This window comes from Periophthalmus magnuspinnatus, chromosome 11 (assembly GCF_009829125.3).
Source record: "Periophthalmus magnuspinnatus isolate fPerMag1 chromosome 11, fPerMag1.2.pri, whole genome shotgun sequence".
Classification (NCBI taxonomy): domain Eukaryota; kingdom Metazoa; phylum Chordata; class Actinopteri; order Gobiiformes; family Gobiidae; genus Periophthalmus; species Periophthalmus magnuspinnatus.
This window is the reverse complement of record NC_047136.2, coordinates 7,027,970-7,047,355: the sequence shown is the minus strand read 5'-3', so window position 1 is coordinate 7,047,355 and position 19,386 is coordinate 7,027,970. Positions and strand designations below refer to the sequence as shown.

Here is a 19,386-nt window from a genome sequence, read left to right as displayed (position 1 = left end):
AATCTCTTTCTTTATATAATTTTGATGATACATTGCAGGAGTGAAACAGAGGCAATAAGCAACGTGATTTATTTTTATCGACACAGAATATGTGTGTGAGGTAGGTCATTTTAGGATACAAACAGATTTTATAATAGATTTATGATACAAACACTGTACTTCAAACATCAAATAGGGAAACGGCAGGTCTGTTGGTACAAATGCAGTAGGCTACATACAAATCACAGGCATTAACAAAAACATAAAAAATAAAAAAATACAAAATAATAGCAATGTATATACTGTTGTAGTATCTACACGTTTTCAGTACATGTCCATGGCAGAAAAGCCAGATAAATGTAAACTGAATATTTTTTGTAATATTTACAGTTCAAGGTTTACAACCCATTTGTATGCATTTATTGACAAAATGCCCAAGAAACCTAAAATATAAAATCTCAATTACACTGAAACAATATTGGTGTAAACAGTAACAATAATCACAGTGCTCTGTGTAATTTTAGTCGTTTGTTAAAGTAACTCTTGTAAACTCAGTTACAGCAAAAAATAACCATTTTATTCAAGGGTGTTTAAACTCTCTTCACCACTATGTTCACAGTGGAGGGCTGATGGTCAATAAAGTGAGTCATTAAAATGAGAGCATTTAATAATGCTTTGAAAATGTACCTAGTAGAATACTTAAATAAATAAGCAGTACAAATACTGTTTATTATCTTTTGAGCCAATTCGGGAGAAGGCCTGAGGGCCAACACAAATTGGTCTGAGGGCTGCATTTAGTCCTCAGGCCATAGTTTGGACACCCCTGCTTTAACTGAACAGAAGCTGTAATTCAATTGCAATAGCACATTGAAGAGATAAGGTCCTGGGGCAGTACTTGGAGCTCGGCAAACCCCTCCAAAATTGGCTAGAAAACGTACAATGCGTTCACTTTTGCCATTGGAGCAATACAATTTACCTTTCACCCCAAACCTACATGTTTTACAAATAATGTTAATCTCAATTCAAAGAGAGGAGAGGAAATCTTTCAACCCGCCTTTCTTTTTGCCTTGGTTGTCTTCTCGCAGGAGTATTTTGCTCAAACGTTGCACTACCCAGTTTTTGCCCTTCGCAGCTGGAGACTTGGAAGTCGATCCTGAGCCTGGAGTGGTAGATGAGATGGAGGTTCTAAAAACGAAACAGACAGCAGGAAGGTTAGATACAGTAACGCAATATTTTGTTGGTTGACAGAAAAATGATTAATATTGTGAAGCCAACACGTATATGATCTGGCAAACATTAATTCCAGCACATACACTACATGCTAAAAAAAGATACACTTACACAAATTATGTGTGACATCTTAAGAATGTGAATTCTAGATAAATAGTGACAGATGTATATTAATACCACTAACCGAGGAGTGCTCACAGGCGTTTTGTCTTTTCCCCCGGTCTTGGGGGTGGATGTGCTGGATCTGCTCCCTGATTGGGGTGTCTTGTGCTTTCCACTGCTTCCCGGTGTGCTGTGAGTTCTCGACAGAGTCATTATGAACTCTCTGCCCATTCCTTTTTGTCTGGACGTCCTATTGCAGGTGTGGCAGGTGGCCATCTGGGAAAAATAGGGGAAGAGATTCATTAATATTGCACTGGCAGTGTCAGTATCCCACTAGTATTAAGATGGTGAAAGTAAAATTTACTCCAAGTTTTTAATAAACATGTGCGTCAAAACAAACCACTACTGGGAATATTCGTTTCAGACATATGAGAATTCTGACCTCATCCTGAGCCACAAACCAACCCAAGATTAAAAAAAAAAAAGACATCAAGAAGGTAAAGTGAGAATTCCCAAAAGAACCTTATGACGCAGGCCAGCTTCTAGGCTCAAATACACTGATGCTCAGAACAGCAATGTAAATCTAACATCTCATCAAAAACACAATTTAGTTATATTAGTTTTGTTACATAAAAATAGTGACATAATAAGGACCGGTGAATGACAGCTTTCTGAGCCATTGTAAACCCCCATATTGTGATTCAATGTTAACTTCATGGACACTTCTACATAGGTTTTATTTGTACAACAGAATCCAAAATGTATTTGTTAAAAGATTAAGTGCAAACATCCCATTCCATCAGCCTACTAGATTTGTTTCACACTGACACAACAGAGGGTGTTATGAAAGGAACGCTAAACAATCAATACCCAATGCACAATTAGCTGTTCCAAGCTAATTATAGTCTACCAACATTTTCGAAGCGATTACAATGAGTCATCCAAATTGCTACTTTGCAAAAGACTATCTCAAACTAAATTGTCAAACTTTCTAAGCTGCAAATTTGTATTAATTCATTGTTAATTACTTAAACAAAGTTGGGTGATGCTTCAAAAAAGTTTGAGTTAATCACATTCCTGTATTCTAGAGCCAGGCAAGCTTGAGCAGGAGAGACCTCTAGAGCAGAATCAGTAACTTATAGCAAAGGTTGTTGACAGTCCTGAATGTTGATGTGATGAAAAACTCACCGATATGAAAGTAGCCATTTCAGTTAGTGACAGGTGTCTCTGTTAAGGTTTCAATTGACCAAAGAAGACCAGGGATGTCTCTGTTGGACGCTGTCAAATGTTTACTGTTGGAGCCTGCATGTCCAGCTTTATATGGAACTACTGACCCGCCCATGAAGGCCGAGGGGTGTGGCAACAACAAGACAGACCAATGCAGAGTGAAAAAAAAAATGAAAAAGAAGCCAAACAATCAGAGGGGCTGCCAACGTATCCCTTCTGTTACTCATCTGTGCGACACACTAACTGGGATCATTTAAACATGTAAAAAACATCAATGCACTGCAATGCAATTTACTAAAAGCTCAAAAGGTAACCCGAAGCCTAAAAGGGAAAAAAAATGAGCTTTATACTTATACCTTATGTAATTATTGAGGCATCTTTCACTCAACTCATTCATTCAATTTTCTCATGTTCAAAAAGTGGCATAGACATTTGACAAGTGATGAGACAATGACGCCACTTCCAGGTAACAGTCGTGTATTTGTGGTGCTCCACAAGAGGATCAGTTATATTTCATCCAACTATTGGTCCCAGAGCACATAGTGCTATGCTAATCGTTTGAGAGTGCCATGACAATTGAATCAGGGAACAGTACTGATGCATTATGGGGAATTTTATAATTGAATAAAAGGAAGAAAATAATGCATCACTGTAAGCAACTTGAATTAAAAACATTTCCCCTCAGTATCTTTGGCACATTAATATTATATCACATAAAATAAAAGGGATGACTTCTCAGCTGAGCACATTGTTGATTTGTAGTGGATATAAAATAAGTGTCAAAGTGACATCAGAGTGGAGATGTTTACAAAGAGCATGACCTCTCTGATTATCTTCTGCCCTTTAGTAACCACAAAAGCCATCACACAGACAAAGTCAATGAAATATAAAGTCCCAGCAGTAGATAAATACTTTTGTTGTGAGAAATACACTATACTACATTTGGTTCATCACGTGCATTTCTTTAATTGACACTAATGCCCACAAATGTAGTGAATGCACACGTGAGCCATGGCCACTGGTAGATCTAATTTCTCATCCTAGTCCTGATCCTGGCAACAGACAGGCCCAAGCTTGGGCCAAAAAGACATATGGCTAAAGAGGGCTCAGGCTTTTGGATATTCAGTGGATCACCAGCTACGTATAAACAGCTGCAGGAATATTAGAGCCAACTGGCAATTTCAGACCAAACTACTACGGGAAAGAAAGCCATAAACTGCACTTAAACTTGTGTAACATTCTGCTTGGAATTTTACAGCACATTTAGTCAATTTTAACTTGATCCCCAAACTGCAACGCATAAATCATTTCTTAGCTCAACCTGCAGTTAAAGATGTACTTAACCTGCACATGTGCATAGTTAGTTGTAGCAGTCATTGACAGGAACAGAATAGTCAGGTGTCAGCACCTGCTACTGAGGCAGAATCATAAAATCAGTTATGCAATAATAAACCATCATCTATTTTAAGTTCGACTCCCATTGTAAAGTCTAAAATAGATGTGACGCAACATTAAAGTTTCACTAGGGATTAAATTAGAGGGTTAAGATGACCAAACTAAACATGACCTGTAAAAGGCAGGAATGCGGCACCAGGGTTTTTTACAAATGAACCCAATTCCTTAAAAACTTTTTTATGCATAAAAAGTTGAGGTTTTCACACTCAAATACTCAACTTTCTGATCCAAAAATAAAAAACGAATTTGCAAAAAAAGGCATGCCACAAATCTATGGTTGAACACGGCGCCACATAAATCAATTCTGCAGATGGCTCTCTCTTTCTATTATTAGACTGAGCTCCATAAATACCCCCCCATCCCGCCTCACTCTCAGGGCTGCCAGAGGTCAGCGAAGTTGATTAACCCGACCTTGGCAGTTTGATACCAGAAAACACAAAGGAGAGAGTGAAAGAATTTATCAGCTTCAAACTAGTTTAATCTTCCACAACAGTTTATAAGTTGCATGTTTAGACTGCATGATGGGATTTTCAACTCTATCATGAGAGTGAATACAGATGTATGTTGACGCTCTGGGGGATAGTCATTTGAGACCATGTCAATACTTCACCATAAAGTAGAGGGGCAGTTGGTGGATCAATAACAGGCATAAACTTTCCCCTAAACATGGCCTTGTATAGTAATAGTGCAACAATGTTTAAGGACAAAAGTCTGGCAAGAACAAAAAGGAACTTAATACTAGCACACCAGACCACTCTACCACTACGAACCAGATAAAATGTAATCTGTCTGTCCCTCAGTGGGAAGTGGAAAAGGGTCAGCTTCTGTTTTTAACTACATACTGTATTAACAAGCACACTGTAAGAATGCAGTCTTTCAAGACATTTTTCTGGAAAAATAGTGCACCTATAAAGTAATCCTGTATGTTTAGGCTCTCTAAAAAGTGTAAAATGCTTAATCCCACCTCCACTTGACATCTTCATGCTAACCCCAAAGTGTTCCTCTGTGTTTTTAAAGTTCAGTCTGTGAAACAAACCTGCTCAGTGACAGATCTTTTGTTGGAGCAATAGCGAGGATCAGGTGAGTGACAGCAGGGCTCACATGTGAAACTGATATGCTGACCATTAAACAGCTGCTGACAGATAAGGGCTGAGTGAGGACTGAAAAAACTAACCAGACACTTTGATGTTAAATTTAGGAAAGGAAATTTATGTTCCAAATTTAGAAAACAGAATGGTAGAAGAGTGTGGTCCCAATGTAAGGCATGAGGTTCCTTCAATGTGGTTTACGCTTTCGTGAGCTTAATAACAAAGGAACGTGAGGAGTATCTACTCTCCCAATACACTGAAATGTGTTTGTGTCAAGGTTATGAATGAGAAGTGTCAGGGTGCACTCATCATAAAATTTAAACCACAAAATGACTGTTCTTAACAGATTCCCATCAGACTGAATAAAACATTCCCCTAAACATGGCCTTGTATAGTAATAGTGCAACAATGTCTAAGGACTGAATAAATCAGGGCGTACACACTTTGGCAGGGGTGTAGTTCTTTTGTTGCTGAATCTATGATTTGGTCAATGCTCTTAGTCGACCAAATTCTTAATTAGTTCACCAATTATTATACTGGCATTCAAATAATTTATATGGAGCAAAGCAAAAAGGAGAAAGCATGGAGTGAGTTATGAGTTTTGGGAGTGATTGGACAATGTTTTTTATTTTTATTTATCCTAATAATTGACAGTTTTTGCCAGTGAAATAGTGCTTAAGTAAACTGCAGGCCCACACGTTGGTGAATGTTGGCGCAGGTTTGCAAGTGTATTTTGTGCTTGAAGAATCTCAAGGCTGGTATTGGCTGGTGATACTGTTCCATGTTCTTTAAATGTTCTTTCTGTCATGATCCCACCCCATATTTGGCCAGCTTTTGGATGTCATAGTTCTATAAAAGCATCCTTTGCATTGCTGAATAATGGTTTTAAATATAGAATGACATTATGCAATCTTATAATATAAAAACTCAGTGCTATGCAAATGGAATCACACATTGTATTACTTTTATGGTAATACAAGTGATCCATTTAGCATTTATTCTCTGCTTAGCCCCTCCATAATTCCAGTAATATGGTTCATGAGTAAACATATTAATAATAGTGTTATTGTAAGTTTTCAAATATTGTGTATTCAGCATATTTTGTTCTCTGTCCTCTATAAATAATTTCTAGTACTGTCTCGACTCTGGAGTACAGCTGAGAACAAGATGAAAAAGTGATGTTTTGGTAAACGGATGACATGATAATGCAAGTGCGGAAAAACAAGTACCAGGAGATGTATGTTGGTCACTGAGGTTAGAAATCAATTATGAAGAAAGAACAGACACCATCAGTCGGAAAAACACACCAAGTAAACTATGATTCGAGCTGAAATGATCCAAACATAACAAAACTAGCCCTGCTGGGAAATCTAAATCAGAACTGAACAAGGACACACTCCATTTAAGGTCTCTGCTCTGTCCCTACGCCGGCCATTATTCATTTTCTCCCAGAGTAAAAAGGCACACATCCTCCCAAGCTTGAACGCATTAAGTTACAGTGAAGTGGTCCAATGTGTGATGCTACAAATAGTAAATGATATGCATTATATTGTATTGAATGTACTTAAAATATGTCTTTTCCTCAACTGTAATAATAAAGTACTCTAACAAAATAGACACATACACTGACAACTAGGGCTAGATATTTTTTTCTTGTATTGATCAATTGCAATTTTCTATTTGATTATTGAAACAAATTTTAAAAATGTCTTTAGAGAAAAAATAATAAAATAACAAGCTCAAGGCTGAAGACAGTGTTTTATTCTCTGCTCGATATTTATCTCTAAACTCTAGTTGTTCTATTCTACTTGTGTTGCAGTATATTCTTAGAAAACGTCAAGAAGTCAGCCACTCTAATCTCACCACTCTTAGGACTATCAGCTCTGTCACCCCGTGCTGAGGGCAGGTGTGCGCTGGTGTGCATACAGAGTACATCGCCTCATATATTGCCTCTTAAGCACTCCACGTGAAGCAAGTCAAGTGACCGTCAAAACAAGGATACAAATATTTCAGTGGGCAAAGCTTTGGGGGTATCAGTTTACAAAGAGGAAGTCACGTGACAGTCCAGTATCCACATTCTTGTGCGTGACCAAAATAATGACACGCAACGTCACTGCCGCTTCCAGTCAGTGGCATAGTAAGATTGTACGTTGGAGTAGAAAATGAGGTGCCACTTAGATATAAAAATAATCAGATGGTAATATAAATGACTTTTTTGTTGTCATGCACATACATTCTCCCTCGTCTTCGCCCTGTTCACTTTTGCCCCTCAGAGACACACAGACCCAGTCAGGTTCACTGCTGTGTGCTGAATACCTGTCTGCTAAATAACCCCTGACACATTTTAATGAGGCAGAAGCATTTCCACTCGAGTCTCTCTTCATTAGCCGGATGTCAGATGGCCATAAAGGCTCCACCGCAGCTCTCCTCTTCACCACTCACTAATGCACACACCAAATGACCCTAATGCAACTGGTCTGTCTAAATAGTCTCATCTCAGCAGTGGGAGGACTGACCAACATAAGCTTTGGGTTTGTCGAAACTCTGATGGAAGCTATTAGGACAGGCTATAAGGGCTGGTATAGGCATGTGGAGAGGAGTAGACCCAATGCCAGTAAAAACATTCACTCTCCTAGAATTGAGCTTAATGGCACCACTGTAAAAGGTGTAATGATGAGTGAAGCTCTTACTCTCAGTGAAATGAATACAAACAACCTGACCAATCTAAATGGCAATAGCTGGAAAGAATACGTCCAGAGGGAGCAGCTGGATAGTCAAGTTGGTAATAAATTATAGTGTGATGGGGTTTCAAACTATGCTGGTAAAAAGTCCACCTCTCATTTTAGCCTTTAGTCATGGTTGACCTCTGACTCTTAAAATGGACTAATATTAGTTTTCACATTGATTCACACTCCAGGAATCCCCTGGACAGGGACCTTGAATGTCCATTACATGCACTTTTTAAATTATTTAAACAAATAAGTTAATTAATAATGCATATTTATATTTGATTTAATCAGAATTGGTTCTCCGGATCTCCATTCATGAGCCTTTGTGAGTTTTGTGGCCTCACTGAGGGAGACACTATAATGTAGGTCCATGATTTAATGATACTGCAACCCTCAGGTGTGCTGTAGTCAGGTGGTTAATGCAAAGATCTACAGGTTATTTAAAGAAAAAAAAAATGCTGTAAATAAAAATATTTGTCCCTAAACATGAAACTATCCACATTATGCCTTTTTAAATAGATGATGTTCCTACTCCCTGTGGCTCCAGACAGTGCTGTTTGTGTATTACAACAACATGGTGCAGTGCAGTGTACCGTCAGTGCGACGTTTCTCACCAGGACTGAGGAGGACTTGTAAAACCTCTGCAGCAGATCCCTCTGCACCAGACTGAGGGCTTTTCCTTGAGCCTGTCGACGCAGGAGCCTCTGCACCCGGGCCGTGGGCCGCTGTTTGGGACGCACTCTTACTCTGTGGTTGTCCGGCTGCAGCCACTGATAACAGAATGGACAGACAGGGAGCCTCGACTTCTTTAAAAGACCTGAAGACAAGATAAATTGTTGTAATCCTTTGTACGATACCATTTTCTTTATGTACTTATGAAATCTATTACACTAAAATGCTCATTTTTGAGTGAACATAACTAAATGTTCTGATAGGCTCCTGCATTTAGGACTATATCTGAGCTTGATCCCACCAGGCAGTTTGCTACAGACATCTGGCTCACTCCATGAGCTGGGCTGAGGATTTAGTGATTTTATTAACCTTGAAAATCTGGTGACAAGGTGCATGCAAAATGCATTTTCTAGTAAGTCAAATACATATAAGCATTCAGACGATATTATATGGACTTACCACCAGCTTCTATTGGACCTTGCCTAAACAGACAAAAAAAACAAAAAAACAATTAGCCATTTTATTAGCAGATTAAATTTCAAGTACATCAAGAACAAATGGCCATGTGTGCATATTACAATTTAGAGCAGTGCGGAACTGTGTAAAACATCCATGCAGACAAGCCAATTGTTCCTTTCCAAACTAAATGAGGCATCTCTCCCAAGCTCTGTTTCCACTTTTGAACCACTAACAATGAGACACACACGCTAAGCCACAACTAAATCCTGCTAAAATTAGCTATGAGCTAAAATCAAAAGGGAAACATCGTGCCAAAGCAGAAGCACGTGAGATTAAGGGACACACATAAGGCGCGGTACATGTGGGGAGGGGAGCTGACCCGCTGGCGTCTGGCACAGGGCTGTGTTGGTTCTCTCAGCCTTCAGTCATCACATATGAGTGCTACACTGTTTGTGACTTTAGACACAGCCAGGACAAGAGGAAAGATACATTTTGCATACCTCTGACTCCATGTCCAATAGTCATACCTAATTTATGAATAAAGGACTGGATTAAATTGTCAGATTGTAGGGATGCCTCATCGCAAAGAACAGACCAAAAACAACAACAGCAACAGTGTGATGCCAGCACAGACTGACTCTGGTGGAAGAATGATAATGACTCATGGAACTTGAACATTCCCACAAAGTTTCACATACAAAACTATTTACTGTTCAAATACAGTAATGCAGCTCACTACCAGTGTGAATTATAGGCTGTTCTAGACAATTTTCAAATGTTAGAGATGTGATCTTTCAAGAACTTAGATAATAGCTTTAGCCTGTTCTTTGGCGGACTATGTTGTCTCTTCAACTGCACCAATCTTATTACGAGACGCAGCGTGTATTTCCATTTAAGAGCACACTGAGGCATCAGTGATTTTAAAGATACCAGGCAGTGCATAAACTTCTGAGATGAGATGAGATAATTTTAAAAGTAGAACAAGCCCATACGATCTATAGGGTAGATAAAAGAATTGGTTGGGATCATAAAAACTATATGGGCCTGTTCAGTGTGGGGTGGACACTGTTTTACTACTTAATGATTGTTCCACAGGATAGTATGGTCTTATCTACCCGGGATGACAGAAAGACCAGCAGGTGCCTGGAAGTCTAGTCTCACTCTCAGCAAAATTATAAAGTGAGCCAACATATTTATTAGTCTTAGAAAATGCGCCTTGAAATTGTGATTAGCAAATGGATCAATAACAAGCATGAGTGTTTGTATTGATTTGTGCCACAGTATCGTAGAATGCCATTGTTTTCGCACTCATTCTGTTCGTTTGTCCCTTGCTAGTCTTTGTCGCTGAGCACACCGTCTCTTTTGGTTATTTGTAGTTATAAAATATTTAATTTACAAGACGGTGAGTAACCAGAGACACCAGCTCAATTATAAACACTACTACCACTACAAATGTATTGCCTGTACTATGTGAAACAGTCATAGCTCTTTGATTATCACTTCCCTGTCTAGCTTTAAATGTTGCAATTACATTTCATGCAGCCAAAATCTGGAACAATCTTCCTATTGACCTTATTCTGCCTCGTCCACTTTTGCAGTAAATGCGACTAAACAGCGCTTTTGTTGTGGCGGTGCTTCCGGTTAAGTGGAAATCCCATTCCTTTCAATGGAGAATCTGGGAAAAGTTTCACCAAAATATTATATAAAAGTAGGTCAATTTTTGTCACTGCACCCATTCTGTGTGAATCTTTGTAGTCTTTATATAACTTATTTGCTGCCAAGAACGACAGTCCCGTGCAAAATAATACAACCTGCATAGTGCTGGCAGCTCCCACAACAACTTCCGGGATAAGATGAATAGACTTGAAAGTGGGACAGATGACGATGCTGTTAAGCATTTGAGGACAACTGATATCTGCACCTTTTAAATTAAAATGTATCATAGTTGTTTGTTTTATATTTGCCAGTAATTATTGCATTATTTGTGTTTGTGTTGTGTTTTTGTGCTCTAAAAATACATTTGTTTGAATAAAATGCAGAGTTTGTACTCCATTAAACAGTCTTATCACGCATCTGGTGGCTGCCCATTAACAGAAATGGACATTAAGACTGGGCCCAGTGACCACGATCCCATGTGGTCATAATTACATTCTTCACATAATGCTCCAGTAATAAACTAGAGTTCATTTGGATTATCACTGTTGATCTCAGCAGATAAAATAATGAATCACTTGGAGCACACATACCACAGCCAAAGCCCCACAAGTGAGGAAGTAGCACTGAATATCCGGTCTCACAGTGGCCCCAACAAGGACAGTTTTTCAAATGTTGATTTCTTTCTAATACGACATGGTCTCCCAATTTACTTTTGGCGTCATTCTGATAATTTAAGGAACAAAACGGAAAGGAACTCCAGAAAGTTCCTGTTGGCCAACTACATTAAAATGGTTTAATGTGATTAAACAGAAAACACAGCAGTGCATTAAAGGGCCTATATTACACAGAATGGACTCTTGTGAAATTTAAGCTATATTATAATGTTGTTACCTCGTCAAAAACATATAGACTTGAAAATAGCATAATATATAGGCCCTTTACTCAATGTCATCTGGCCAGCCACACATTTTGACAAAACTTTACAAAGACGTGTGGGTCTGAAACTGCATCCTGCCTCCTCAATTTGAGTTGAGCAACAACTGGATGGATTAACCAATAAGAGAGACGCATGGTCAATCATCTTACACATAAAAAAGGGGGAAAAAAAGTAATACAGAGGATAAAGAAAAGGCAAGGATTGCAGCAGAACTTGATAGAAAAGCAAATACAACGCACAGGGAAACTCTGTCAATATCAGCTTGACAGAAGGTGAGATCTGTGGCAGGAGGCATTCGCACAGTCCCCAACAGATATGCAGTAGTAAGTCTGAGTAATGGCAAACTCCCACCAAACACTTCACTGACGCAGGATCAGAACCACAACAGCCGGCTCAGACACACACTGGGTCATTTCATTTACCCAATTAAAAATCTGTCCCCTCATTTTATTGTTAACATCAATGCAATTACCAAAATACTATTTGAAGTTAGCCTCATGGCTCCTTGTCATGGGGAAAGTCTCAGAACAAGTGGTCCTAGTATTTGTAAGGCTGGAGGCTGTTTAAAGTTAAAAGGTCCAAAAACAAAAATGCTCAATTTGACAAAAGGAAATATGGTGAACAGATCAATCCATGAATGTAACTGTGAGCTCATGCACGCATCTAAAAAATGAGCCAAAACTGAGGTTTTGTAATTCAACTAATGTTTGTCTTTCCATTCTTGGTTTAAGCCACAGCATTCCTGGCCCAGGTACATGTGGAAACAGATTATGGATAAGGACATGGACCAAACCCAAATCAAACAAGGGACAAGAGTACAGACTGTGCAGGACATCACTTACAGATGCTCACATGCAGATTAAATTAACAGGTGAGTTTACAACATATTTAATATGAGATGATATGATGGCTGAAATTAATTGGGTTACCTATACCAGTGTTGGTCAGATTACTACTAAAAGTAACGTAATTACTACTCTGCTTACTATTGATCACTTTATTTCAAAAGTAATTAGATTACTGGTTACTATTAGTTACTTTGAAAAAAGGAACCAATTTATAAAAAGCATGAATTCACACAAATTACTCTGTTATAGAACCTAATTTTGCACAAACAGGATGAGCACGACCTCTATAAACCAGTATTTGTATTGTTTTGGTTCACAGCTGATCTGTGTCAGACACCAGAAGATGACATCCCTTGTGACCCATTTATCTTTTGTTTTTGCTGTTTCACGACACAGTTCAATGGATTACACATTTTTGGCAGGGAAAAAGTAACTAAAAGTTACTAAGGCAAATATCTAATAACTCAATTTTCAACTATTTACATAACTGCATTACTAAAAAAAATCTGATTAGATTACAGATCACTTTGTAACTAGTTACTGCTCAACACTGATTGGTGTCTACATTTAATGGTTTAGTAAAGCTACAGTGTCATTTCAGGCCAAATCCACTCATCCAAATCATCCAGTTCAGCTAATGAGAATAAAGCAGTGCTTTTAATCCATCAGATTAGACTTTCATGCTCCACCGTTTCTAAATCACATATAAATGTATTCAGGCTAGGGACCGACACTAAATGTGCAGTGGTTTGTCCCCGACCACTTTAATTTTTTAGTAGTCGTCTCTCTTAAATAACGAGACTGTGTAATTCCTCATTCGCCCAACTGTGGTCATTGCCAATGAGTTTAAACACTGTCTAGATTACAGTTTTTATCAGAGGGCAAAAAAAGGTACTGCATATGATCATTTTGGCCAATTCAGCAAACTCAAGAGCCAACAAAAACTGGTCTGAGAGACACATTTGGACCCTGAGCCATAGTTCTGTGGTCTAGGCCCCTATTTATTTACTCAATGTGAAATTCTCTCATATGAATAAATCAAACTGAACAATTTATGATGAAACAGATTATATACTGAATAACTGTTTTATTTCCACTTAATAAATAAATGTATTTATTAATTCTTTGTTTAAACAGCCCCACTGATATTTTTCTATGGTCTTGTGTGAAATACAAAGTAAAATCCCTTAATTACAGCAAAGTTACTTTGAAATCATAACCAATAATAAGGGCACACCACAGCCCAGACTTTACACAAATGAAAGAGGCAGCCACCAGCCAATTCACATTTGGCTTGAGTGCTGAAACAACTCACTCGTGAAATAGAAAGAGCAGAAAGCATGCAACAATACACAGAGGTATTTGCTGCCATATTTAGACCTAAAAATCATTCAAGGGCAGACAGTTGTTATTATTGAAAATACAAACACAATCAAGCAATAACGATAAGCAAAAAGAAGTACATGAAGTGAATTATTAAATCCATTGTATTGAATGGGCTTAAAGTATTCCACTTAATATGCAAAATCAATGGATTCTGGTGAGCCATTTAGTAAAGAGAACTGTGAGCGCTGGATTAAATTATTATTAGACCAGCTTATGTCAATTACTGGCAAATCAATCCAAAAATAACACTGAATTATACAATCAATGACTGTATTTTAAATGGCAAAAGTACAGAACAAAAAATATGGCTTATGAACAAATAAATGTGCAACAATTTTTAGGTCTGTAATTCTTGGCGCATGCGCTCCACCTAGCGGCCACATACTCAAACTACAGCTTTACGCGAAAATGGGTTATTGTCTATAACATTGACAAATACAGATGTTAGAGGTAAAGAAAGGAATGATATAAGAAAGAAGTAAATAAGTCTTACAGTAAGTGCCGAGAGAGCTCTGGGCACGTGTCTTTATAGAGCAGAGACGCCTGGATCAGAAAGTTGGACGCGCTTTCGTCGAGTTGAGTCTTCATTATTGCGCCGTCAGCCTGAGAAAACCACAGTAAAAGGTTATTCGCTGGTTGTTAATTCATAAAGATCTACCCTAGTCCTTCCACACAGATGCAAAAATGTTAAATACCGAGAGAAGCACATAAACGCCACCAAAACACACGTGCAGGCGCGACTTTCTGACGAGATTTGCAAGGCATTATGGGAAATGAAGTGAAACCACGCCTCAATTAGCCTACACATTTGAGTGAGATATGAGGTAGGCCAACTCTTTTGATTCTACAGTCTGTAAATAGGTCTCTACTTTAGGTGTACTTCTACTTCACCTCAGCTTCAGTCACAGATGAGAATACACAGACTACAATTGATCCATGTTATGCTTCTGATCTGACCCTATTTTTAGTAAAATTGTGTCCACAGATACAAACACCGCTGTGGTTCTGAATCACTGAGTGTCCTTGATGTCATCATTGTTTAAATCTGGCAGTAAATCTGGTAATAAATTGGGCAGATGGAATTGGCTGACTATAGACCTCATTAATGCTGCGCTTATAGGTTATACAGGACTATCAAAGCTCATTCGTCCCACACACTGCTCTCGGTCAACGTCCAATCAAACATTATGAGCCGTCTCGGGGTTAGGAGGGACTTGTGCTTAGAGAGAGAGACGCCAGTGCTCCTGTTTGAAATGGGATATGTTAAAGCAGCAGCAGCAGCAGCAGCTTGAAGGGAGAGTCTGCCCCTTCGTGCGCACTGATGGGGAGCCTATCCGCTGGGTGCGGATCTATCACAGGAGCAGGAGAGAGGCACACGGGGATCCAGGGGAATAGAGAGGTGTGATGAGTCGGAACAAGTTATGAAGAGGAGTTGTGCCTCGTTCGGAGATGCCTTAAAGAATGCAGCTCTCAACTGCTGGACCGGCGCCTTTTACGCGCATCTTCAACAGGACAGCTCTCCATAACTATAACATAATGGTAAGTGACACCGTTTTTATTTCGCAATACCTACACAACTAACACGTATCCTTAATGGTTTTACAGTCTTCGCTTAAAATAAACATTTTAACTAACCCTATAATAACATTCAGTGCAATAGCGTATGAAGGAATTTATTTTTGGTTGTGAATTCATCCAACTGTGGTCCACAGTCACTCTCTTTTAAACCCGGACAGGTGATCCGTGTGAAGCTTTGGACTTATGGGGACAGATAAGTGCTGCTGCTGCTGCCATCAGAGAACAGGCAGAGCGCGTTCAGAAACTGATGAACTAAGCTCAAGTGTGAGTGATTGCTTCTCACTTGATCCTGGAGTAAATCCTTACTTTATCAGTCGCTGTCAGACGCGCGCGCACAGGCGAGAGCTGGCTGTGAGCTCCCGCGTGTGCAGGGGCACAGCACCCCAGCACCACAGAGAACAAAGACCCCATCACCATATAGACACCTCAACACAACTTACCTCTACTGACCTGGGAATAAATGAAAAAATCTATTTGAATCATAAGAGTTTGATGAGCAATGTGGCACAGACAAATCAAATAATGAATCACGTGTTTGACTTGAACGTACCATCTCACAATCACATTTAGAAAGGTGTAAATGTCGCCCCTTCGTTATAATTAACAATGCAGTGTAATTGGCGCCTGTGTGACGCACTGCATTGCACTCTTACACTAACTTTGCGCCTTCTTGGCTATGCTCAATGGAAGTGGTGACCAGACAAGTTTATAATTTGCAGCAGAGAAGGACAGTTTGACTCCTCTTTCACCCCGGTCCAGTGTGGCTTAGGGGGCGGCTGGGCTCGTGATACACCACATCGTGAAGTGTCCTGTCAGCATCTGCAGAGAAAAGCAACTCCCAGCAGCTATTGAGCCAGCGATCTGTTCTGAAATGCAACACCGGCTCCGATAGTGCTGAGGAAGCTCCCGACAAATGCAACTCCACATGGAGCCCTGCACTCTCAGAAAGTGGACTGTACTGGGCTCCACTTCAGTCTCTATGAAAACTATTGCATCATCTTAGTTTGGTGAGGTCACTTTGTCCTTATTATTATGAGAACACTGGTGTCTTGCCAACTGGAGACAAGTGGATGAGTGACTACCCCCTCTTACCTTAAAAGTTACAGGTCAGGCCTATAGAGAGACAAGATGTTTAGTCCTACAAAAACACCTGTAAATGCCTTTATTTCAGTCTATTTTTGGCTGAAATCTTACGCAGTTTGGCTTTAAATCACAACTGATACAAAAAGAAAAATGATCCAGGTAATACAGAACAGCTCCGTGGAGATAGTTCAAACTTTATGAGACATTCTGGGCTAACACCAGCCAGTCTTATTACATCAATTTATATGCCCAAACAGGATATTGATTGATAAGATATCCTGGAACCAATACCAAGTCAAGCATTTATTTCTGGATTGCGGCTGCACCACTAACAGCAAGAGCCCCTGTTTATTCTCTTAAGCCTGGTCTAATGAAATCATTTGGTCTACAGTATTGTGTGAACTAATTGATCCAGCCCACAGAATGTATTATTTACATGATGGAGTACTTTTTGAAATGCTTTTAAGAATATTTATGCCTCTGCCTGTGCACAAGCAGTCACTCTCATCCTGTATATATGCACATAATGGGACACTGCCCTTTCCCGACCTCGGTGTTTTTATCTGTCAGCTGTCCGTCTGCACTTAAGAGAAACTGAGAGTGAGGTTGCAGTATTACTCACCTTTAAAGTAGCTGTTCAAGTAGCTGTTTTAATCTTTTCTCTTAAATAGCTCTTGCATGATCTAGGTTTAAGCTCATCTTTGGTGTGCCCAGTGTCTTTTGAGATCTATTCCTGAAAAATATATAATAAATGAAGTAGACTTTGATGCCGGATAAGGTTGGCTGAGTCATATGCCGCAAAGTATTACAGTATTCTGACTTTGTCCCATCTTTCCTTTCTTGTGATTTTATTGGCCGCAAAAAATATTAGCAATATATCTCTATTCATGTTTGTGTATAAAGCTGATTAAGCATAAATGTATAGGCGCTCACAGTTGATAAACAGCTCCCTACACCGTGCAAAATCCGGTTAAGAACAAAGACGATGGTTTTATATTTGTTTTGGTTGGAGCAGGGGGTGGTCTTCACAGCTCTGGAGAACAGTAGCTCTTTGATGAGTTGCCAAGAGAGAGAAATGGACTCAGTGGATATGCATATAGGTCTAAGAAGTGTGTAAAAGTAAATGTGTCTAACATTGATGCTGTAGTTTGCTCAAAAAAAACCCACCCAAATGCTTGAAATATGTGCTGAGTAAATGTGCCGCTCAGAGCCAGAGCCAAGTCAAAATAAGCCTCTTTGCAGATGATTTGTGAATAAACATCTCCTACTGCTGCTTTTGACAGATACCAGACACGTGGTTTGTCAAACTCGTGCGCACTGCAGTGTCTGTTCTTGTACTGATCAAAAGTTCCCGTTATTGACTTTGGAAATGTCGCTTGTATAGATCCTGGATTGTGTTTTGCGTGCATGGAGGCTGAGTGGGTTTGCCTTCCGTCACTTTTATGAAAACAGTGAGCTAGTTTATCATTGTCTTCTCTGCCATATCTACTCATACATGTTGTGGGTATTTGGAACTAAAATACAAATACATGAGTGAATTTTTCCATGTCCTGGTTTGAGTCTTGCCGTAGACCTGGTTTAGTGTTGGTCCAGACTAGTCCAGGTTTAGTCCAAATTGTGATATAGTGTGTGTGCAAGTGTGAATACACATTAGATAGGGCTGCCTTATCTCGTTTTATGCTGCTTATGCAAATTCTGTTCAGATCTAGCCACCTATTACCTTTACAGGAACAAGCAGGTAAAGTATGTGGACTGGGTCAGTGCATTGTGAATTCATAATGAAATGTGGTGTACTTGTGAAGTCATACACTGTACATTTTATGCAGAAGTGACACTAATTATACCCATTCCTATATGCAGCAGAATGTAGACTCCCAAGATCATTTGGAAGTGAAAATCTACCTCTTTACCTCTGGAGAAATGCCGTTGTTACACTGGATAGAGGTATTGAAGTCCTCTATTGTGTGAGCCTTTCAGAATTAAAAAAAACATTTTGTGGGTATTCTTAAAGTTCTGTATGTGATTAAATGTAAACCTACTTGAATGGGCTTATGTCTGGTTGAGTTTAAGACAATTCACACAGATGATGTAGTTTGTAATATGCAGGAGGCCTCTTTCTCATCATGGAGCGGCCTTGAGGAGTTTCTAATAGAACACGATCCATTATCAGGCGCTGTTGTTTTGTTCCCCTTAATGAATCTATCGGCAACACTAGAGATCCTATTAGACAAGTTACAACTGTCTAACAAATACGACTTTTGTAAGTGGATAATATCGTCTTTGCACTTCAAATGAATCACATAGAAAGACCAAGGCTATATGTTATTTTTCCATTTGCACTTTTTGATTTCTCCTTGTCTCTTAAATCACTCAAAATTTCTGACTGTTACTTAAGTTAGAAATGGGTTTTCCATTCCATCTTTGTTAACTCAGGCGAATCTTGCCTGTGGCTTTACCTACTTCTTTTTTCTTACTTTGTCCTTCAGCTGCTTTCACTCGTCCTCTGAGTTTATATCCCTGTAGCTTCAAAATCTAGGTTGGACTCAATTTCACAGAAGGAACAAGACAGGAGGGAAAGGGCTGGATTTGCTGAACCATGCTACCATCCAAATTGTCTTTTAAAGCACATCGACTGGTGTAAACATTTCAGAGAGAGCCCGACTTGAATGCTGCTTGTTGAATGGGGGGTAAATGCCATGGAAAACAGTGGTGCGTATTATTTTGTAGGTGAAGCATGACATTTTCAGACCTTTGCGTGTGATACCTGCAGCTTAGGGTTCACTCAGCTTCGACCTTTTAATGTCGGTAACAAGACAGACAGAGAAAAACACATGCACTTTCGCTTATGTCCAATATTCATTTCATTTTTTGTTTTAGTTGAGTTCATCCATTATTTGTTTTGCATAAACCCATTTCACTCTTTCACAGTCCTGCTTAACAAACAACTGGCAGAATGG

General features: G+C 39.2%; 2 protein-coding genes across 2 annotated transcripts in view; both read right to left on the bottom strand.

Moving 5' to 3' along the window:
- The window catches only part of elmo1 (engulfment and cell motility 1 (ced-12 homolog, C. elegans)), a 101,651-nt gene extending 83,263 nt beyond the window's left edge, over positions 1 to 18,388 (bottom strand). Inside the window, exon 1 of the mRNA XM_055225217.1 lies at positions 18,375 to 18,388. The gene's annotated coding sequence lies outside the window, so the exon portion shown is untranslated. The remainder of the gene's footprint in view (positions 1 to 18,374) is intronic.
- Positions 51 to 14,523, bottom strand: c11h18orf21 (chromosome 11 C18orf21 homolog). The gene is made up of 6 exons (XM_033975541.2): positions 14,464 to 14,523; positions 14,262 to 14,371; positions 8,942 to 8,964; positions 8,425 to 8,627; positions 1,394 to 1,587; positions 51 to 1,164 (listed from the first exon to the last, which is right to left on the bottom strand). The coding sequence occupies exons 2-6, from the start codon at positions 14,354 to 14,356 to the stop codon at positions 1,002 to 1,004; spliced, it is 678 nt and encodes a 225-aa protein (XP_033831432.1). The 5' UTR covers positions 14,357 to 14,371; positions 14,464 to 14,523; the 3' UTR covers positions 51 to 1,001.
- Positions 18,389 to 19,386: the final 998 nt, after the last annotated feature.